This window comes from Orbicella franksi, chromosome 11 (assembly GCF_964199315.1).
Source record: "Orbicella franksi chromosome 11, jaOrbFran1.1, whole genome shotgun sequence".
NCBI classification, from domain to species: Eukaryota; Metazoa; Cnidaria; class Anthozoa; order Scleractinia; family Merulinidae; genus Orbicella; species Orbicella franksi.
The window spans coordinates 18,036,380-18,060,398 of record NC_138155.1 but is presented as its reverse complement, the minus strand read 5'-3'; the positions used below and the strand labels follow the sequence as shown (position 1 = coordinate 18,060,398).

The following is a 24,019-nucleotide window of genomic DNA, read 5'->3' as shown; positions in this document are numbered from 1 at the left end:
ACAGATTGTAATTACAGTTGTGATCTTTAAACACGTGATCTTAAAGAACAGTTTGCAGTTGAGCAGCAAAACGTTAGGCTGTTGTTATGGTTAATAAACGGAAACATTAATTTTTAACTGATAATTCAACAGAAGCACCGTCTACGTTGGATTTTCTAGCTTTTAACCCATATGCATAGAGCTTTTTGCAAAAATGCTTTTTTGGACATTTTCAGCCTGGATATGAGCCAATTAGCCCCAATCTACTCAAAAAGGCATTTGCAACATGAAAGCGTGCGTTTCTTTCCTTCTGGCTTGGGCATGCACAAAAATCAATGTTCCAAGTTTTTGGACTAGAAAGTGACCTACATGTTTAGGCTTTTTGTTTTATATATATATATATATATATATATATATATATATATATATATATATATATATATATATATATATATATATATATATATATATATATATATACCTGATGTTTTGAAAACCAGGTCCGAACAGCCCAATAACACCTGGTGCCTAATAGAGTCATGTAAGCAGTGCTTACTAAGTTCCGCACTCCACACTTCATCTAGTGCAAAAAGGAAATGACACTAGAATCTCTGGGCCACCTGTGGATGAATTCAGGCTTAACTGTCATCATATCAGATAAAAGCTGTTTGCAAGCATAACTTAATGACAGCAAACTAAAGTGCCTTGAAATCTCCCCCTCCCCCGGGGGTCAGGTACCACTCCCCACATATCAGCCCCCCCCCCCCCTCACGACAATAATGGAACCTTCTGCCATGGCAATAAACCCACTCAGCTTTAGGAAATTCCATGCACTTTAAGGATTGTGTCGCGTTGGACAGCTAAGTACATACCCAACCGTCACACTGACTTGAGACTATGGACACAAGTTCAAACCGACCCCACCCCCCTGGATTAAGGGCCAGGGACCCCAAAGAGGTATCCACAATTAGCCACACTCCTTTAGATGTCTCCAGACTTTCCGGTAACGGAGCCTCCCCCGGAAAACAATGTGCTACGCTAAGCTGAAAGGTTGACCTGCCCGTCGGCTTGGAGAGGTAAGATCAGTACATTATAACAACCCCGTTGTGCTTACAAAATTTACCTTTGGCTTCAACTTTATAACAAACCAGTTTGATTTTGACGGTGTTGCATGTTTATGATCTACAGGCCCTACCTTCATGTGGAAAAACCAAACTCAAATTGAAATTGAAAACAAGAAAATCCAAAAGACTATTAATCAAGTCAAACTGGTTTGAAAAGTTTACCAACAAAAATAACTTCACAGCACAATTAACAGACCCCTTTTTCAAAACTGCAGGTAGATAAATTTTTGCCTTTCCTTTTTCTCCTTTTCTTATCTTTTTGCTACAGTTGTTAACCTTCTTCTGAGCTTGCTTTCAGTTTAAGAATTTTTGATAAAGCATCACTGAGACAGAAAATTCTCACCATGGGATAGCCAAGTGTAGTTGAGGGAAATTTTGCTCGGCGTTTTTCACTCCAATATCTGAGCATTTTCGTGCATATTTCAGACTCAATTGACTCAATCACTGCGATCTAGGTATCAATGGAAAGATCTTTTCGTCTTAAACTGGTATCATAAGTGATGCCAATTTTGGTAAAAGGTGTTCACTTCAGAAGTGGAACAAAGGCCAACGCTCGTCACTGCCGGTTACAGCCAGCACAGGCGTATATGGCTTAAGCAGCAAAAGCAGATAAATAAACTTCAAGTATAAAATCACACGATGTTCTCTCCTCGCACTAATTTCTTTAAGCATCTGCTCGCTTGCATTTTCCACCAGACTGTGGCATTCAGCTTGTTACAATTTGTTTTCTTGCCATGTAATCTACGACCAGTTTGCGATATTCTTGGCATCTTTTAATAGAATCACCAACTTCCCTGCATAGTGAAATTACAAGCGGATGTTATGTAACAAGTCTTAACTGAGTATCAAACAAGATATCTCTTCGCTGTCTCTCAACAACAGGCTGTTAATATCCACATCCAGGTCTGCTGTTCTCTATCCTTTTGATATTTGTTAAAATTAGTGTAGATTTTCATCAATACCATATACAGTAGTTACGGTAGGCTGGTCTTCAAAGTAATCTGTCAATGCATCATCTTTACGTCTGTATCTTGAAAATAACAAATTACATACAGGAGGACACATTTTGAGATTGTTTGTAACCACCTTTTCGCAGATTTAGCTGAAATTTCTTTGAAATGTTCCTAGATAGATGCTTTACTACAGCGTGTCTTTGTTTGTTTAATTTTGATCCAGTTGAAAAAGTATGACTTTGTTTGTCAAAGGGTACCCCAAGCGTTCATGTATCAATCTTTAGAATGGTATAAAAGGAAAAGAAAGCGGTCGGAGACACTTCTGAAGGGCATTGTGTAACAAATCAATTATAATATTAATCACACTACCATGATAATCAAGGCATATGCATGTAAACAAACTTGATAAATGTGAATTCCTCATTTATTAACCTCTCAAGGAATGTATGCTTTAATTTTCAAAGCCTCCCCATGAAAACGCAGGAACTGGTCTAAACTGAGAGGTCCTTTAACAGATATATCGCAATTGCACTTTTAAACAACTGTTCTTTAATTTAGCATCCAGAATGCAGATATGCTTTTAAAAAAATGAAACTTAAAATTAAATCAGTATTTAAAATATAAACAATAGAAAGAAGAACATAATTGGTTTGAGTGGCCATATGAACAGGGTAAAATTATAAAGGGTAATACGGGTTGGGATTTTAGAATGTGGCCATTGGCTGCATTAACGGGGTTCTCCTATAGGAAAATGTACGGGCATAAGTTTGCTTGGAGAAAAAAAAGAGGCGGCAATAATGAGGTGACCATATTAACAAGGTGACTGTAAGGTGGGGTTTCACTGTACCTTAAAGGTTCAGGCTTACAGTACAGCTCAAAAATAATGCACGCTCAAGAACTTTTCGTGTGTCCGCAACCCAGCAACTTCTTGCGGCTTCTTGTGGGTCGCTTGCGTTTGGATCCTGCAAGATGCAAGAACTTCTTTGTGGTTAGAAGTTAAAACTGCAAGAACTTCTTTGGGGTAGGATTTTGAAACAGCAAGAACTTCTTTGCGCTACCATCTTCATTAGCACGCAAAGATCCGTATCATGCGACAAGATGGTACTTGCAAAGTGCCAGGAACGGTCAAATTTATATTTTTCCAGTGCCGACACTTACCGTAGGGAGTATTAAAGCGATAAATTCTTAATTCTTGACAATTTAAACTCTAAAGCTTAGTTCAGACAACAAACTTTTCATGAGCTTAACTTAATTCGAATTTGGACAGACCCAAATTATGAAACGTACTCCTGTTAATTCCGATGATACCAGTAGCTACACTGTACTGTTTGATCGACCTAAGAAATGTTTCGAATAGATGATGGCAGCCGTTCGAACACTGCTGCCTGTTTGCAGTTCAGTGTGAGATTTGAACAAAAGTTGTTCGCTCACAGAGATCACGCAAGAAGAAGAAAACAACGCTTCTGAATGACAATGAATTTGGCATTCAGAAGCAAAACCCAGTGGAGCCCAGGCTAACTACACCATAGTTCGATCTTTCTACGTGGACTGTTTCTTCATGAGCTTCATTATTTGGAGATGTTTGGTGATTGTCGATAGGTGTCATGAACACGTGTGTACAATTAAGCAAGTGCATTTGATATTATTTTCACAGTATAAGCAAACATAAATCCAGATCTGGTCTCAGCTGTTCGAAATATACTTCTTCCCACTGCAGTGACTTATCTTATGGGTAACATTGCAAGCAAGCACTGAGCATTTCAACCACCAACGTGGCACTTGTAAATTAACAGACAGTTTGAGCTGCAGCAACTTCTTGGGCCTTCTTGTGGCTTGCGGTAAGATTCATAAGTTCTTGCGGTTAGATTTTCAACTTCTTGCGGCTTCTTGCAGATAGACTTTCAACTTCTTGCGTTTCAAATGTTCTTTTGGGTAAAAGGCAAAATCATGACATTTTTACTTCTTCTGGCAGCTTGCATGTTCTTGTGGCACAAGACCTTCTTGTGCCACTTCTTGCGCATGCATTATTTTGGGGCTGTACTGTAAGTAACCAGTTACTGCTTCTTTTATATTTTAAGACATATTTTAACAACATAATCAAGGGGAATTGAAATCCTGTATAATATATCTTCTACATTATCTCTAATTATGTCATTTCCATTTACAGCTAGTAATTATGCTGGATTCGGCTTGATGGATGCCTATGGACTAGTCTCCTTGGCAGTGAACTGGACAACAGTAACAACACAACTTACTTGCACAATATCTTATCTTCATGTTGACAGGTGAGTAAATTTGAAAATCTGTTTCAGCAATGGAACTTTTCCTTTTCCCTGACCCAAAACTAACTGTTGGTTAAGAAAAGCAAATGTGGGGTTGGGTCAGAGAGTAGTATCACTAACGTGTAAAGATTATTAACAAGCACAAATAACTTTGTTATTTGTATTTTCCATTAGTTTTTGAAGTCACTTTGAAATCCCTTCATTGCTACCACATACATGAATGTATCCTCATCAGTGTCGATTTTATGAATCAAATGTAAACAGGTAACAATCAGCAAAATTAATTTGAATTGATCAGTCAGGAGAAATCAGGATCCCTCGTAGTTGTCTACATATTTCCAGAAGTTTATACAGTCCTAGTGCATCATAAATTCCCAATCTTTTTTTAATATCTTCTTTTTTTCTTTTCTTGACTGTTTATTGTTACCAAGCAAACCTGTTGGATTAGTCTAAGCATTACTGTTTGAGAGTCTACATAAATACTTCTTCTACCTGTACAATACACTAGAGTTTTCCAACCCCAGGAAATCCTGACAATTCAAATTCAAATTCAACTTCCCCTTCCACACTGCTACAACACAGCAAACCATTAATTTTAGGCTAAGAGAGAAGTTTAAAATTATTCTGCGTTTGACTATGTTGTTGCTTTTAATAATGTCGGCAAAATAGAATAGGAGTTGTAGATTTCGTGGAATTTGTTCAATTTGTAAAATTATTTGGTAGTGAAATTTTTAGGCTCTGACCATTTCTTCAGGTTAGTGATGGAATCTATTTTGCTGCATTCAAGTGTACTTCCTGGAGTGGACTAAACACGCTAATAATTCAATGTTTGTCGATCTCTGATAATTAAAACATTGGTAGAAATGACTCTTTAATGAGTACAGTCAAACCACTTCACAACAGTCACTTTGGGGAGAGAGGAAAGTGGCCATTATAGAGAGGTGGCGGTTATTGGGAGGTAGTGGTGGCATATGACACCTTTTTGGGGTGCAGCATTTTTAATCTTTCAATACTTATTGTAGCAAGTAAATTATATGTAACACAATCCAAATATATTATTGAAACAGAAACCAAACAGAAACAGAGAACAACAACGCATGGTACAGATCCAAGTTTGTGACCTTTTACAGTAGAAAATGTGATTTTGTAGATATGGTTCGTCAGTTGTTAAGTGACCATTGTCTAAGAGGCTATGTTGGCAGTTGTGACACACCATGGTGTCCATTGCCACTGTGGAGAGGTTGCTGTAAGTGAAGGTTCGACTGTATTTGGAGCTAAATAAATGCTATACACAAGATGTGAAACATATTACAATAAGAGATTAATCAAATTTAACAAATCTCTGATTATTTATCTCAGGGTTATTCCTTCGGCCAATGCTCTCCAGGTAACCACCTTGCTGAAGGACGTTACCAATTCCTGTCCAGAGATAAACTTCTTGGAACATGTGCAGGTTCGACTAAACCTTAACTACACAATTAGAGGAGACCTGGAGATTAATCTTACCTCACCTCAGGGAACAATATCTCGTCTCACTCAGCGTCGTCCAAAGGACAATTCTCCGAAAGCAACATACCTGACTAACTGGAAAATTCTAACTTTGCATCATTGGGGTGAAAACCCTTCTGGTATTTGGGAACTCTCCCTAAAGAATTCCCGACTTGACCACAAGAATACAGGTTATAATTTCCATTGCTATTTTATGTATATGTCATGTCATGTTATGTCGATGTTGCTTACAAATGATGGGATTGTTCGAGATCTCACACGCACGGCTGCTTTTTTCAAACATTGGCATTGCCCCATGATCTCCATGACTAGCTCAGGGAAATGGTTCTGAACCCCGGTAAACATCAAAGGAGCAAACAAAGATGCCAAGATTTATGCTGGAAGGTCCACGACCATGCGCAATCTGTTTTTCACTCATACGCTATACATGAATATTATGTAACCAGCACGTTTCTATTGGTTAGTACTCCTCAGTACAGAGTGAACAACTATTGTGTTTTGTGCATGGTCAAGGCCAAAAAAGCAAACAAAAACCTAAAACAAAGAAATTTGTCACGTTTCTTAACCATTTCCCTCTATTAACTATGTTAGGGATGAGGATATTAAATTAAAGTTTTCTTACCATGATGGTTGATAGCGCCAGTAATGAGGACAAGACGACCCGAGAGTGGTGAATTCTGAACGGTTTAATGACAAACACTAGAACTACAACACAATCGCAACAAGATGGCAATCTGAAACACGTGAGAGAGATTGAGCAAACAAAATACGCATGCGCGGCTAACAACACCCGCTGATGCAACCTCTTCTTCCTTAAAAATAAAAATAGGACTAACATGGTCTAAGCCTAACAAAGAATGAGGCTAGTAATAACGGGAAGTTTGTTATCAGTTCTATGATAAGCACAATGTTTCTGAAACAAGTTTTTGGATAAAGGGACAGTCTTGCAGCTTCCAAAAATCATGCTAAGTGAGTTAGTCCAGTATGTATTCTTGCAAATACGCCGGGGGTCTGTGGGTGTTTTGAGGTCTGGACTCTGAGATGGCTGGGTCAGGCAAATCTTGTGCAACAGGCTGCGGGGAGGGTGGGACTGGATCTGCAAGGCTTGTGTGTATAGAAGCAGTGACTCATGGAGGCTCAGACAGATCTGGACTACGTGTTTGTACAAGGTCAGGAGGGGCAGATGGCAGTAGACAAGGTGGAGGTTGTTCAGGGGTCTCCTCTTATTCATCTTCGTCAAGAGTAGGAACAGCTGACAGGTACACCAGAGGAGGGATGGCGGTGGGTACACTGTAACACTCGGTGAGCTTCATTTTGTAAGACATAGCCCAGAGTTGAGGGCCGAAGAACTTCTTAATGAAACACCACTCTCCATCGGTGCTAACGATAATATACCGGTCACGAGCATGGGACTTATCTCGGTCAGATTTCACGTATAACAGGTCTCCAACTTGCAGAGGGATTACGGGAGTGGATGGGCTGGCCACCTTTGGCCTTTTCGCTGTACTGATGGTTGGTTTGGCACACTTGGTGCTTTGCAACGATGTGCTACAAGTCATTGACGGTTATTTCCTCATTGGTGAACTGGTTGAGTTGTGTCCAAAGCTCTCGCAAGGAAAGACCTTGGCCACAGAGTCGCGAGTTTAAATGGGCTGTGGCAACCGCAAGGCTGAGTTCAGTAACGGCCTCTGCCAGGTTCCTGGCGTAAGAGTCCTCTTCCAGTTCCAGTACAGCTTTTTCAGCAACAGGATTTTTGTTGATGTTTTTGATGCGGCCGACCTAAACTGAAACGCCGAGGTGCTGTAAGACATTTGTGTTCTTAAGTGAAACAAATCCTGGTGCAGGGTCAACACGTATGACTGCATGTAGACCATCGAGGGGGTGTATACCCACAATCAATTGGGCAAGGGCATCGTGAAGGGTGCCACTCTTTTTATCGGGTACAAGGCAAGATACAGTGTAGGTGGTGGTAAACTCTCTCAAAAGTAAGATGAACTGGCGATAGTGCCTGATGATATCGGCTGCAAATGACACACCTACAATTTCGAGTGGTTCCTCTGATGACTGGCTGGCAAGGGAGCTTGGGAACTTCTGGAGTGAGGCACAGTTGTGGCAGGAATCAGACACGCAGGTGATAGTAGTACTTATATCTAGGGGTGGAAAAGTGACGCTGTATGACCATTTGAAGTTGGTGTTTGGAAGGGTGGTCTAATTTGATGTGAAGATGTTTTCCAGTAGGATATTGTCGGGGTCAACTTTGAAGCCATCAGAAAAAAAACAGACTGGAATGGGGAGCTTCTGCATCGGCGGGAGGGTGATGGGTGGGATCTGACTGGAGGAATTGTGTGATGCACGGTTGTGGTGTGACGCGCTTGGCAGAGGTGTTCATGGCGTTGGACTGTCTTTGGCTTAGTGGTGTTGTTGACTATACGCACTCTATTAGCCACTGCGTCTGCAATAAGGGGCTGAGGCCAGAGGTGTGAGCCTTTGGAGCATTTGTTGGACGGTACGTCGGTACGGGCTTCTATGGCTAGGGTGCAGTCATGGCCTAAGTCAGGGGGTACGTCCATTTCAGGGTATTCACCAGGAAAAACAATGGTAGTAGAGGTGGTCGAGCGCAGTTCGTAAGATTGGGCACGACAAACTACATGAGCATGTGGGCTGCTGGGTGTCTCTGAGTGGTAAGAGACAAATTCAGGGTCTGGATCAGAACCTGTCCCTTTGCTGGGCAAACTGATATGTTGTTGGAGTTCATAAATGGTGTTCCAGCGAAAATGTCGCCATCCAAATCTTCTACCACGACAGCATGGAGAGTGAGGCGTTTTTCAGCTCAGGAGACGGTGAGGTGGGTCTCGCAAACAACAATGAGTGGTGTAAGTCCATCTGCTTGTAAGGCCTGTTGAGATGTTTTGACAATGGGAGCTGCAATGCCATGGGCCACAGAGGCCTTGATCATGTTGGTTTCGGCACCAGTGTCTAAGGTGAGCTTGAGCGACTGGTGTCAATCGAAGGCGATGAAATGGGGAGATTGTTCGGTGCTCACACGATGCAAGACAATCCTGGTTGAGGGGTGGGTTGGAGACACTAGGTCTTCTGCCTTAGGTGGGCTAAAGAAATCAGAGTCACTGGTGTTGTCGTCTTTGTCGAGGTTGCTGATCAGGTGTGCTTTAGCGAGCAACGAGAGAAAGAGCACAAGGGGCAAGACCGGACCTGGTGCTTAGTTACTGGCTTTTGTGGTGTGTTGTAAGGAGCCCTCGCAGAAGGGAGTTTGAGCTTCGATGCCGTTGAGCGCAAGATCTTAGCATCAGCAGGGGTATGGATTTCCTCTAAGAGAGAATCCAATGCTTGGGAAATTTCAGGCTTGAGAGATGCGAGAGACCTGGACCTGAGCTCAGTGCCATAGCGTTGCTTTATCAGACTGGGGAGGTCAGAGTGGACTAATGTCAGCCAAGTTAGTACAACCAGATTTTGTAGGGTTGGAGACATTTCCTGGTCAGAACCAGGGAGCTCACCATGGTGTGAGATATTGCCATTTGCTAACAACAGATTGTCTTCAATGAAGGACATGAGGCATTGATACAAGTCCTCAGGGCGCTTGTCAGGAGTGAGTTTGATGTTGTTGAAGTCAAGGAAGTGGATGCCAGTCGACTGAAACCCGTAGTGAAGATGAATCGCTTGCCAGATGGAACTCACGGAGTTCGAGTTCTTGATGATGGTGTTGCGAGAAATTGCAGGGCAGTAATTAGCAATTTTGCGTAACATTAAGTCAAGATGAGTGGACTTTTGTCCTGCAGTCCTGCAGGCCGCTTGAGGTACGGAATCGGCGTCATCCTGGAAGCCACGTAGTGGAGTGCCGGGGGATTTCTCCAGCCATGTCACACCATCAGCCAGGAAGGTTGCAAAGTGGCGATCGAGCAAAAGGGTGTATTGTAGATTTTGCCTCCAGGCTTCGAACGACGTTATGGTTTCGTGTTTTGTAAGGGACCACTGTTTTGGTGCTGTTGCATTCATGGTAGTCTACAGATATGGAAGAACAAGGAAATGTGTAGGTAGCTTGATTGATGACCGCAGGAGAACAGCTATTGGCTAAGCTGCTCGCTATTTCCTTGTGTGGAAACGGGTGAAGAAATCCATTACTGAGCTGGCTTTGTCTCTCCGTTCGAGACGTGGATAAGATACTGCTGCCACCACCCCGGTAATGAGGACAAGACGACCCGAAAATAGCGAACTCTGGATGGTTAAATGACGCTACAACACTAGAACTACAACACAATCACAACAAGATAGTGATTCAAAACACACGAGAGAGATCGAGCAAACAAAATACGCATGTGCGGCTAACAACACCCGCTGGCGCAGGGCAAAACAATGCACAAAATACTGGCAAGACACTGCAAAAGGAACTTGTAATGTGTGAAGTTTCCAAATTCTTGGGTCATTGATATTTTTAGTGAAATTTCATGATCAAAACATGCAATGATCGACTGAAAACTGCCATCAAACGCAGTCGAAACAGCAAACATCACGGCTGTAATGACAAATAATTTCAATAACAATGTTTTGCATAACGTGTCCAGGTCTTTTTTCTCTTGTATTAATGAGCACTCTTGGAAAAGGGAGTTCAAACCATTTATTTGCGTGAGCTCTGTGACACGAAATGATGGGAACTGTTGAAATATTCCTGTAGATTTCATGGTGCACAGTAAAACCGCAAATTAAATTAGACTTTAAGGAAGGACATTGGTTCATATCAAAGAATTTTTGCCGGGTCAAGCAATGTTTACTCTCAGTATAAGAAAAAATGACCATATGACACTCAAAAACTGACAAACCTTTTCTTTAATTGATCGATGTGTGTGTAATGTAGTCAGTTTTATTATTGAAAGGTAAGTAACTCTCATCAATGTCACAACCGACTGTATGTGAGTGATTTGTAAAGTAAAGCACAAATACCGTTGTTGGCTTTAAACTTGTTATTTAACATATATACAGACTTTTGAACAACAGACAACCCCTTTGACTTGAACTGAAGCAAAGGTCATCATACCGTCAAGTCATTGGCCCCATCACATTCTGTATTTTATACCATGCCATAGAAAATACAGCCAATCAGAATACAGGAAAGCCATGTATACTCAACAGTATTTCATCCAACCTCCCTATTCTGCGCTGCATTGATTCTGTTGGCCACTGTATTCTCTACGGCCATGGTATAAAACAGTTACAGTGTATGCAACACTTTCACATAGTATATACCACAGAGTATCCAACGTGTCACTTGTATTTTCATGGCATATACACGAGCCAAGTGCGTATACCGTGAAAATACAGGTGACAAGGTGGTCCCTAATACTGTGTCTGCACACCATGTTACTCTTTTTTCTGTATTTATTTTCCATTGGCACGTATAAAGTGTGTGATAAACCTTAGAATGGAGGGCAATTTTGGAATTTAATTGCTATTTTTAACAACTCAGCTCTAATGAAGGATCATAAATATGAGGGAATTACACCCTAACTGTTACTACTGATTGGCAGAAATGAGGCTTATTATATCTACTGAAAACCGTTTGATTTTTTTATATTCTTTTAATGAAGGAATGCTGTTTGACTGGTCTCTGATAATATTTGGTACAGCAACAGATCCTCTCAAAGGCAACCCTCATGTTTCAATTCCGGTAATGACGCCCAAAACAACTCCTCGACAACATACAACATTCACACCGGGGCAGGAAAGTGATACAGAAACCACGCTTTCAGGTACAGTAAAGCAATTGTATACTAAAGAACCACTTGTAAATATGGAGAATCCGGTGTCAGGATTGGAAATTTGAATTTGCTTTTATTGCGTCAAAAAGACCCTGTCAATGAACTTTTCTCGGAAATATGCTTTAAAAGTTGCAGCAAGTCTCACAGTTTAGTGAAATTTAGTGAAGTTCGAAGCACTGGTTAATCAACCATGATCACTGATGGAATTTATGAAAAAATTGAGTATTTTCAACAGGCAGTACAGAATGAAGGAAACTTGCCTTGATTTCAGATTCATACAGTTTTTAATTTTACGCTTTTTATAAGTAAATATGTCTTGCTTTATTTATTTTACAGTTTGAAAAATACAACCATCATGATATAATTTACCAGATTCAAATAATTTGTTTGAAAGGGTCATAACTCTTCTAATACATTGGCTTTCAAAAAGAGCAAAATTTTTGGATGGCAAAGCATTGTTGAGCTCAGACAATTTTAATGCAGATCTAGGGTGCGCTGTTGGGATGGCTTAGGTGGTTGTCGTCTGCTAATGCGCTTTAAAAGTACTTATAATATAGCTAGGACCCTGCGCGCGCTCTGATTAGTCCAAAACCCATGTTTTATCAGAGTTTATAAAATAACTGAGATACTACGCACGCTCTGATTGGTAAATAGAGTTGCTAAACCTATGTTCTATTGTACTGGTAGACCACGGTTCCCGATCTAGGGCAGCTCTACGCGGGAACTAGAGAACTCGGAACTCTAGCGATAACAAATGTAATAAACGGTTTTGCCTTTCACTGGCTGAGATATCAATAACACGAATATCTTTTCGTTCAACATAGAAATTTGCAAAGAAAAAAAAGGACCAGAAGTTGGCCGTCATATAAAGCTTTATCTGTGTTTTCCACGGCAAAAATTTTACGCCGACTCCGGTTACGTTTGAGATTAAAATTAAGGAAGGTTTAAATCCTTTTTTCGGTGCTTTCCACGGTCTGTTGAGGACGGAGTCAGCTGGGCTTGACTGATCAGTTTGGGTTGTGAAAAAAGCAGGGAAAATATTTCTTTCTATCAGACATTTTGAGTTTAAATTCAATGCATACATGCATAACACGATAAATGAATTTGGTTTCCATAAGCTTAGCTTTCAAGCAATAGTTTTCATTTAGCAAAATACAGAGAAACACGGACTTCATAGCCTTCAGCATACAGTGTAAGTAAATAAATTCTGAATAAATTTCGGAAGCAGTGTTTCTATAACTAACCTTCATTCCATTCGCAAAACTTTAGAAAGCTTTCATTAAACACTGCGTTGAATCACTTCGCCAAGCACATGAAGTTTGGACTACTTGCAAACTTTTTGTACAGCCTTTTACTTTCGTGATGACCGATTCCACCTACGAATCCCTGCATTTCCCCATCAGAATACTTTTGAGTTAATTAATATTCTTTTTGCCTTTCACCGATAACCTTTTCCTTTCCTTTCTTAAAACTTTCTTAGTGTGTATTGCTCCAGTGATTTGGTTTAAAGTTGGTTTACAAACTGCCGTTTATTAAAATTCTTTAAAAACTCTATAAACACCGTGAGAACTAAAATGAAAGATACAAATAAATTACAAATTAGCTTGCGAAAATAACAGGATATAAATACATTTCACATGCTTCGAAAGTTACAAAAGTGAAAGGAGAAAACTTAAGATCGATTTAAAGTAACGGTAAAACGATGTCGTATACAACTTGACTTTGTCTAAAACCTTAAGACTGAAATTTACAATTCACAAGCGATGAAACTGAACTTAAACGACTAAAGATATAAACCGCTTACATAAACAAACTAAAATTGCGTAAAAAATAATTATCTTGGTGCTGCCTTGATCACCAGAACAACGATAAACTTAGAGAAACTTGTTAACTTTCGGTGAATTAACAGATCTCGCATCAACTGATCTTGCTAACGAAAAAACTACTCTTTTATAACGCTAGTTGGGTGTCGCGGCGCTACGCGTGTGCTTTCGCGACACCACAGAACTTACTAGAAAGACCTAGAAACAAGGGTAGCATACACGTGAAACAAATACGCATGAAGAAGCCTTAAATAACTGAATACACATTCAAATAAACTTCCAATGACTTAAAAATAGTACTCTCAAGGCTACAACGTATAGTAATTGAGCATAAAACAGCTTAAATTAGAAACCCGTTGAAAACTTGCGCAATGTTGTGCATGCAAATTTGTTGCCGAAGCGCGCCCCGCTTCAAGTGTCGTACATCGCGAGCGCACAAGTTAAGGTCATTCCGCTGAAATAGAACCTGCACTGAGATTTTTGTGAAACTTTGCCTATCGATTGTTTATATTATAGGAACTTAAATTTTGAAATAAAAATGAGGGGTCCCCATGTTCGCTTAAGAGCAAAAGCACCTTGTTTATACCCATATAAATCCTTATAATAGCACCATGATTATAGCTACGATTGCTTGCTGAATTCACGTTTCCGACGATTGCTTTTTGTTCTACACTGAGAATTGGTCCATATTTATTTTACACAGAGAAATTTATTACTCAATTCAAAACAACAGAAAAAAATGATAGGTCACCATACTCGTTTGCGAGAAAATGACGATTTACCTCTATGGTGAGGTCCAGCTGTAAATAAAGAGCCGCCATTTTTTAATGCGCGAGCGCTAATCACGCGTGAAATTATGCGCAGTAGGGATGCGTAATGCAATACTGGGGAATGACCTTAACTGCTGTAGCTACAGTGTGAAATTTTTTCGTCACTTTGCTCTGCGGATTTCGTGTCCGGCACGGAGTCTATGCTTTCATTCTTTCAGTCGCTGTGATTGGTTTGTCGCGTCATCTCATGAATTTGATGAGAATAAGCAACTTGATTACGAAAGGCAATAAATTTTCCTCTTATTGGCAGGCTTTTTCCATAGTTATTTCATAAAAGCGATAGAGCACTCTTTCTATGGGTTTACCGGCGCAATAAACCACTTGGGATGTTGGGAGAACACTCGAAAAGCCTGTAAATCACTCGCCTGACGGCTCGTGATTTACAAGCTTTTCTCGTGTTCTCCCAACATCCCGCGTGGTTTATTGCGCCGGTAAACCCATAGAAAGAGTGGTCTGTTGCTTAAATAAAACAGAAAAAGCGTGTCTTATTGTTTTTCGCCACATTACCTCTATATCATAAATCGAATAAAGAAGCTGACGCCGTGTATTACACTGTGATAAAACACTCCGGACATTTGAGAACACTCAAGAAATGTAGAAAACACGAGCCGTAGGCGAGTCTTTTCTACATTTCCCTCATGTTCTCAAATGCCCGTCGTGTTTTATCACAGTGTAATACACAGCTTAGGCTTCTTTATTTGTTAATTAACCGCTAAGACCCTAATAGTCTAGTAGTTAAGGCCGCAAAATTTAGGGAATCGTGCGTTTTTTGATAAAAGCATGAAAATTCCCACAAATGGCAGGCAACAGCTGCTTTACAATTCTGGATATAGAGGCATCCGTAACAATTGATGTAACAAGAATAAACGGGTTTTTATTTAAAATGTTAACGTCAGCATTTTTCCTTGATGCGGTGAGTGTAGATATAACTACAATTTTATCATGTGTTAAACACTCAAATGTTAATAAAGTGTGTTATTTAAAGTCTCACTAATACCAAAAGTAATGTTAAAAATGCTTATCGAGCATTTTATTGTTACATTTCTCGCCTATATTCCAATGTTTTACTTGGTTTTTTAACATAACTTCTGGCGACCTGAAGATGCCTGTTTGCATTCATTTTTTTGTTAGCATTCATAAATCCATGTTTTCAGAAACACTTGTTTATACCATGCAAAGCTTACAGTGCTGTCTGATGCATACATATACACACTATTGGCACTTACCTATTGGTAGCAATCTCCGCCACAGGCAGACAGAGCGGTACACTGAAGGTTTGCCTTTGTACACATGCACAAGCCTCTACATGCCTTCTGACAGAAACAGTGGATTAGCTTGTATCAGCTTTGCTGGGCTTGTGGCAAAGTTGTCCACACTGGTTTTCATTGGCTGTCTCTCTCCCGTCCCCACTCAGCTGGACTTGGAAGTTCTGGTAGTGCAAGGTGTACTTGGCTCCAGACATGGCCTCCTTAATATGAAGCTCGGAGGGTATGCTGCTTCAGAGCTGCAGGGGTTGGAGGAACTCTATCCAGGTTACGAGAATTCTTACAGAGCAGTTGTTGCCGAACCTCGTCAGCTCTTTCAATGTTTCTTGTACAGACATCCGATAGCTCACTGGGTGTACTAGCGATTTCCAGGAATGAGTTGGTAACGTCAGGAAACACATTCTACGTGTCCCACGCATTCTTTTTCCTTTTTCCAGTAAAGAAGGACACAGTGTCACAGAAGTGAACACGTGGAATACTGGCAAAGTTTGGCTCTTCTGTGGATCAAGTGACCAGGCAATTTCCTGGATTGGGTAATAAACAGCTTTCCCGTGCCAAAAGCAAGCCAGACTTCTTTGCGAGGAATTCTCTGCATCTGCGAGACAACCAGAACGAAGAAATCTGTATCGACTGTCATTATCATGATTCATTGGTGTTCCTTGGCGGCACCAAGAACATGCAAAAACATACGATTGCCCGCTTCTTCATAGTTGCATGGCTGAAGGCCTTCTAGACTCTCTCTTGTTGTATTGCTCATCTTCTTGCGTGCCATCTGTACTGTACACGTCTTTGCCTAAAACCTCGATGCCTCTTACAGTACCTCCTGAGCGAGCAGTCGGAAAAGCTCAGTCTTGCTATCATCAATGCGCAAAAAACTCTTCCAATTCGATGGAATTCTCATTGTTGGCCCAACATGCCGATGAGCTTCACAACCTCTCTTCTCTCTTCTCTCTCCTCAGGCTGTCTGGTTTGTACGTATCCCATACGGAATCTATTCTCTGTGCTGACTGTAACTGTCCTAGAACATATGGCACAAAAACTGTTTGGACGTAGTCCTTGAATGTACTTGATGTTTTTGAATGGAGCATCTGTACTACTACAGCGCCATCTAATATTTCACATGATTCACAAAACTCAGAACCAGAACTCCCTATGTCCACATTTATGAGTGCATTTACCCATCCACTTTCATCCAGAAACTCCTTGAGAGCATTGAATGCCGCGATTTCTATATGCAGCCCCCCCAAACATAACAACATATCTATCTTCGCCATGTGTTTCAGGCATGTTCCGCTGTATCCTGACTATAAGATGTAAACTTTAATTTGTTTCGTAGTTAATTATTTGTTTATTTATTTATTTATTTATTTAACCCAGGCAACCGCAAAAACAAGATACGCTCTGAATTTTGTGTGTTTGTTTTTTTAAATTTGTCGATCATCCCTTAGCTAGCGGAAGTAATATTTAACAATTATTCAACGAAGTGGAGGTGAATACCACTTTCACCGACACTGAGGTGAATAATTGTTTTAGGATATACCACACAAGCTGAATAACTAGCGGACCAAAGAGTAACTTTATTTGTTTAGGAGTTACTTTATTCGAAACGGGAAGCCCTTTTGTTTTTCTTCGGCTGCTCGAAGGTGAATAGTACTTGGTTTATCACCTCGGAGCTAGCCAATCAGCGCGTTCGAAAAGAACTATTCACTTGTGTGGTATATACTAAATTCAGATATCGCTTTGAAGTACAAACGTTTATGATAGAACGGTCACGTACGAGATGATTATCAGTATGTGCATCGGGTGGTCGGTAGAATTCATTCAACGGAGTGATTGGAACAACTCCGCTTCTAATTGGCTGCATAAAATAAGCTTCTTGTCTTTACATTATATTTTCGTTAAAACACAGATTTTTTGTTTGGAGAAGTAACTTGTCAGCAATAAGGATACCGCACTAGTATAGACAAACACAAATGTCAGCGAGAGGGACTTCCTTGAATGACTTCACTCTTTAATACTGTAATACACCATCTGATGGTGTAATCAGTACTAATTCACTTTAGTTCTCAGATGTACTTTTGTCAGCTATAAATTTCCAAACAACTAGACGCTTTGCTGCGTGTACCCAGGCAGTCGTTATACTGAGAAGCACTAGCTATATTTCAATTGAGCTAAATGTATTGCATTTGAAGTCGTACGAAATTCAGTCGAATCGATGTGCTCAAGCTATTCTGCTTTTGATTGCATTTCCTGGAATCGAGTAATAGCTTATTACTCATGTACAGGTCTTTAAGGCAAGAAATGAGTTAAGGTCTTTATATCAGCCTATAAACGTTTCAGTCTATTTTCCTTAGCCTTTGTCGTTGTTATTTGCGTTTCTCAAGCAAACGAGACATTTTGAATTTCAGACTTATGGCGGTGCGTGACATAGACCTACGAACACGTTTGTCAAAAAACATATATTTATCTCGTGATTTTTAGCTCATTCAGAAGTTAAAGCATTAAGAAAAGTGCTTATGTAAATGCTTGTTGTTCAGTACAGATAATCAGTCGCCTAGATAGCCAAAGTAAGTTCCAGATGTTTACACTATTTTCCGGCCGCAATGTTGGCGTACCACGGAGGTACACCAACATGGCAGCTCCATACTGGGCTCTGTAAATTTGTGCAAAATATTTCGACGAATATCTGGGCTTGGGAAAAACACAGACTTTAAAATTAGAGAAGTGTCATCTTTATTAACCTCCTATAACATCACAATTTCTTGATTTTATCCACTAAATGGTTTTCAAATAATTTCTTATTGTGTCAGGATTGCGTGACAGTGCAAGCCAAGAATTGTTTTGCTGGGAAAGCATAATTCGCTACATGGGTTTCACTCTTGTAACGACACATAACTCTGTTACAAGAAAATAACAAGAGAATATCGTTTAGTTCGAGATTTTACCTTTATTATACTTAACGAAGTTTCTCAGAGCGTTTTACTTAGGTGTACTCGAACAGATACATTCGTAAACAAATTCTCTAACCTTTCTGCTCTTGTTGCTCAGAAGTTCTTGACTTCGTGCTGGGATTCTACTTGGTTCACGATCACGTCTAAAAATACGATGACGCTTTTGAAGATGCTCTTTATCAAGCTGAAGAGTTGATAGCCCCGGTTGATGGCTCCTTTGGTATAACATGATTCTTGATAAATTCACCCAAAATGTTCGCTCGTAAATTGATCTCTCGTAAGGCTTGCAGACCGACCCGTTGCGAAAACGCTTAAAAGTCCTTTAGTGTTGGTCTACCGCGAACGGTGTGTTCGTTTGTATGTGATTTCATCGCCCTAGAAATCAAGGAATCCGTGCTAACTTTTCACGACGGCAACTTCTGTAAATTCCATGTGCTGTACGCATGCAGGGGTGACGCATGCGCGTTAGAGACCAGACGGCGATTTGTGACTGAACGAGGAAAAGGAAAAAAAAAAAAAAACGGAGCCGAAATTTAAACCCAGGCCTCACTGCCTGGGTAATTATTTCATGCGTGGCGACCTCGAAAGACAAACTGCAGCGAAGTTTTGGAAAAAGATATACCCAACCAGTGTTCATTCTTAGCAAAAATAAAAGAGAAAAGAAAACAGAAAAAGGAAAAAAAAGCTCTCTGTACCGGGTTTGAACCGGTGACCGCGGGACGGTAAACCAATACTACACTCCCGCGTCTTAACAACTGAGCTATAGTAACATGGCAATATGAATGAGCCTAAAAAATGCAAAAACACATGGCAAATTACAGAGGTGTCAAACTCAACGAGTCGACATGCAGATAACACGCAGACCTATGACCTAAAAAAATTTGCCACAGCACGATCTAACGGCTCAACTTCACTTAAAATTCCTCCTTATTACACAACATGAAGTGCCCTTCATGAACACGAGTGAAGCGACAAGAAAGGTCGAGTGACCGAACAGAGAACGGCAAATGTACAAATGTCACGAACCGTAGAAGTCGTGTAGGCTAGTCAACCCCATTTTACACTGATATGATTATTATGGACGTGCCCCGTTCTACATCGCGCAAGACATAGCAGCACTCAACTAACGTCAAGGAGCTTAAAGCAAAAAATACGTACTCAATGTATAGCATCAACCCCATTTTAAAGAGGGGGTTTGCAAAAGAACATGTGCGTTAAATCAAAATAGCTCCAAATTGCAGATCAACCATCGAGTGCCTAGAAATCTAGAAAAAATGCCGTCAAAGAAACACACAATAACGAGGTCAAGCTTCAAAAAAGTAAGGATCGAAAAGTACATTACGCCATTGGCTAGCTGTCATAGCCAATAGAAATCAGACATGTTCTATCCGTCACAAGGGTACACACCACGAGAAGTTTGTGCCAAGCCGCAGAATGTCTTGCATTCTCACAAAGGTACGAGTTGCGCTAGCAACTTCAGATGTACAGAATATTTTAGAAATACCGGCAACTGATGAGATCCACATGGAGGATCGAAACCATGGTTTTGCCTGAACTAAGCCGAACAATGGCATATAAAACACGCAAAACAGTCAACAGGACTTGCGCGTAAACAGCTACATTTGAATCATGTGGTGCCAGAACAACCAAAGGAGGAATAAACCTATACATCGAACAAGACTGAGAAACATAAGCTCGAGCAGATAGCTGCAAGAAACATAAGAATGTCACTAGACAAACGTATAGCTTTCTCAAAGTAAAGCTACGGCGTCTCCGAAGGAAATCGTACGAGAACAAATATGATATCCGTGATAAGGATCTACCTACTGTGCTTGCAAACAGTTCTAATCACAGCCGGGCCCGGCGTCACAATATAGAATGCAAGTAAGCAACATGTTCACGGTAAATTTCATATTTTGTCCCTCAAAAGCAATTTCATGGAGACTTATAAAAGCATATCTTGCAATAGAAATGAGCCTAAAAAATGCAAAAACACATGGCAAATTACAGAGGTGTCAAACTCAACGAGTCGACATGCAGATAACACGCAGACCTATGACCTGAAAAAATTTGCCACAGCACGATCTAACGGCTCAACTTCACTTAAAATTCCTCCTTATTACACAACATGAAGTGCCCTTCATGAACACGAGTGAAGCGACAAGAAAGGTCGAGTGACTGAACAGAGAACGGCAAATGTAGAAATGTCACGAACCGTAGAAGTCGTGTAGGCTAGTCAACCCCATTTTACACGCAATTATTTAGATTTTAAGAACTGCGCAGAGGCGCTTTACAAAATTGCGAATTGCTCAGCTATGAACAAATCAATCCAAAAACCAAAAGAAACCAGTGTTATTGTTTGCTAAAATTCAGATCTGTAGCTTTGATACTCAAGCTAGAAAAAAGTAGTTGTTACATTACAGACTTTGTATCATACAGAGATGATGTTTGCATAATTTCATGCCTATAGTTCAAATGCTAAAGCTAGAAGAAAACGTCTGTTAAATTACAGAGAATGTATGGGCATGTTCACATAACTGCAAATTTCACGGCTATTAAAAGTTAAATCCAAAAACAAAATGAATAGTTTAAAGCCTATAAAGAGATGATACAGGTAAAATATCATATCTATAGCATTAATATTCAACTTTGAAAAAACCTTTTTCAAATTACAGAGCATGTATGGGAACGCAATCACAGAATATGTATTGGCACGTTCACATAACTGCGAATTTCTTGGCTATAAGAGATTTACTCGGAAACAAAAATGATACCTTTAATACCACTCATATAAGGATACTTTTCACCAAATATCAGAAGCCATACAAATTATTTCAGAGCAATTCTCCAGGAAAGTGAAGCAAAGTTGGAAATGAAAAATTTTAACCCCCCTTCAATTTTTGTATGGAAGTAGGTTACCTTGAGGGATAAACAAAAACAACCATATTTGGATCGGCAGATTATCGTTGCCATGGTAACGGCACTAGATGACGTCGGCCTCAAGACCATGGTTTGAGCAAAAGTTTCACTCTCAAAAAGTAAAAGTAAACGAGTCTGGTTCTCGGGTTCATTTGAACCAATTCAAATGAAATTCATACAGATGGTAGAGCCACTCTCTCAGTTTATAAAATTTGCCCTTAAAGTATTTTGGGTTTTATAAACAAGAAGAAAATGCTCGTCTTACTATGTTCCCTGTCAGCCATTTAGACAAGCAGGAAAAACAAGCACAACCATATTCGTAATTTCTCCGAAAGTACTCTTTCCACATAAACTAAATTAGCAGCAGAGATTACACAGATATTGACGTTTCTAAATATCATAAAATCAATTTGGGGAAAACTATATTCTGGCCATGGGTGCTGAAGACACCTGGGGCAAACTGCAAAAAATTGTCAAATTGGTAATTTTGAGGGCTCTAGTATTTGGCTCAAACAGGCTTTAGAGGGATAAAATCAGCTTTAAAAGTATCTTTTATCATCTTGTCTGTTACCTACATTTAGTTAATAGGGTTTTGGCCAACGAATTTGATGTAATATAAATTGATACAAAACCTACCTTGAAGGTTTGGGAATTTCTTCAGGATGCTTTCGTGGCGTGGTTCTCTCCAGTGTCTCTCCTTCGCTCGCTCCATTTTCTTGACCAAATCTAGCGCTGACTCTAATCTAACGGTTACTCCCATCGAATACCCAGTTTACCGTGTTTCAGACCAGAGATGATGATACAAGAAGCCCGCATACACTTGACAAAGAATAGTTGAAAGGTCAAAACATGGTCGTAATACTTGCGATTTCTGTCGTGGAGCACCGAAATTCATCAATATTATCCAACCAGGAAGTAACGTAAATGTGTCGAGATCAATGTACAAAGCAAATGCATGCCTTTGAACAATCCAAAGTAACGTCTATGGCTAAAATCGAGTCAGATATTGCGATAGTCGATAAGTCAAGAATGGTGAAGAACTAATGCGTAGGCCGGAAGTCCGAGAAGCACGACTGCTGACCGGATGTAACACAATGTAATGGGATGTAACACCGGATGCAAGTTTAATGATATCCTCTTGTAATGGGGTTGTTTTACAATGGCTATGGTGAAGAAAGCCAAACCAAAAACTAAAAAAAAAAAAAAGAAAACCGAAGAACCGAATAAAAGCATCAAAGAAAAATTAAACGTTGAGCAATCTCATACGCTGGGAAACTTAAGGAACAAGGTTGAAATGTTTAGATGCAAAGTCTAACTCGGATTCATACGCACCACAGGGACCACGTTGAATTTTATTTTTTGTTGAATGGGTACAAGTGCAATCTGCATTTTTGGCACGCACAGCATGAATTTCCCTTTTTTGCATAGCTGTATAGACATACCAAATTTGGCAGAAGACAGACAGTGTTCGAACGTCCAAGAGTTCTTAGAAAAACTAACTTTCTTGTTCTCATTCAAGCCTGCACATCATTTGTTGTTAACGGAAACCTGAACATATTTTAACACCTGTCAGTACTCCTGGATTTATTGTAGTTCAACCAAGAGACGATAAATGGTATCCTCTCTTATACAAACTTGATCCAGTGTAGTAAAGCCAATGGAGGTAATCAGGTTGCGTAAAACGATCAGTGAAGTGCTTTTCTTTTGTCCTCTTTATTCACCACTGTATTAAAACAGTCATAAAAGCGGATCAAAAGTGGTCCTTTTATCCCTCTATCAATGATATATTGTACCAAAAATATCTAAAGAAGAGACAATGCCATTGCGATAATGTCGCTTTATCTGAAGCTACAAAAACAAACAAACGAAAAGCACGTATATCGCATTTTAAAAGTACATCCAGTCAGCAGTTCTGCTCCTCGCATTTCCGGTCTACATACGTTGGGTCGTAAACAACGATTTCTTCGCTTCTCAACCATGCACCACGGAATGTACGGCTCAATTTAGCCAAAGACTTAATTCAGAATCATCGCAGACACGCATTTGCTTGGCTGTGATCTTGATGCATCTATTTAACTTCCTGGATGGATTGTATTGATGAATTATTTCGATACTCGACGCACGACTGTGTTTGACCTGTTGGACTGTTCTTTATTCGGGTTAATGCATCATCATCTTTGGTCTAAAAGTACATGTTCGGTGAGGCTAGCCAGTTAGATTTGACCTATCCGCTAGAGTCTGCAAGATTCGGTCAAGAAAATGGAGCGAGCGAACTGAGGAGAGACCCATACTATACGACAAAAGCATCTCGAAGAAATTCCCAAGAGTTGCTAGGTAGGCTTTGTTTCAATTTATATTTCATCAAATTCGATGGCCAAAACCTAATCAATCAAATGTAGATGACAGATACGATGATAGAAAATACTTCTGACGCTGATATTCTCTATCTAAAGCCTGATTGAGCCAAACACTTGAGCCCTCAAAATTTCCAATTTGGCAATTTTTTGCAACTTGCCTCGGATGTCCTCAACACCCATGACCAGAATATAATTTTCCCCAAATAGATTTTATGATATTTAGAAACTTCAAAATTTATGTAAGCTCTGCTGGTAATTT

General features: G+C 40.0%; 2 protein-coding genes across 4 annotated transcripts in view; one reads left to right on the top strand and one right to left on the bottom strand.

Annotated features, from left to right (window-relative positions):
- The window catches only part of LOC145503337 (furin-like), a 117,203-nt gene extending 105,247 nt beyond the window's left edge, over positions 1-11,956 (top strand). The window contains exons 6-9 of the mRNA XM_081482811.1: positions 4,224-4,341; positions 5,698-6,017; positions 11,445-11,606; positions 11,952-11,956. Coding sequence (XP_081338937.1) covers positions 4,224-4,341; positions 5,698-6,017; positions 11,445-11,606; positions 11,952-11,956 — 605 coding nt within the window. The remainder of the gene's footprint in view (positions 1-4,223; positions 4,342-5,697; positions 6,018-11,444; positions 11,607-11,951) is intronic.
- LOC145503127 (uncharacterized) overlaps positions 1-24,019 on the bottom strand; it is a 382,969-nt gene that overhangs the window by 228,730 nt on the left and 130,220 nt on the right. The window lies entirely within an intron of this gene.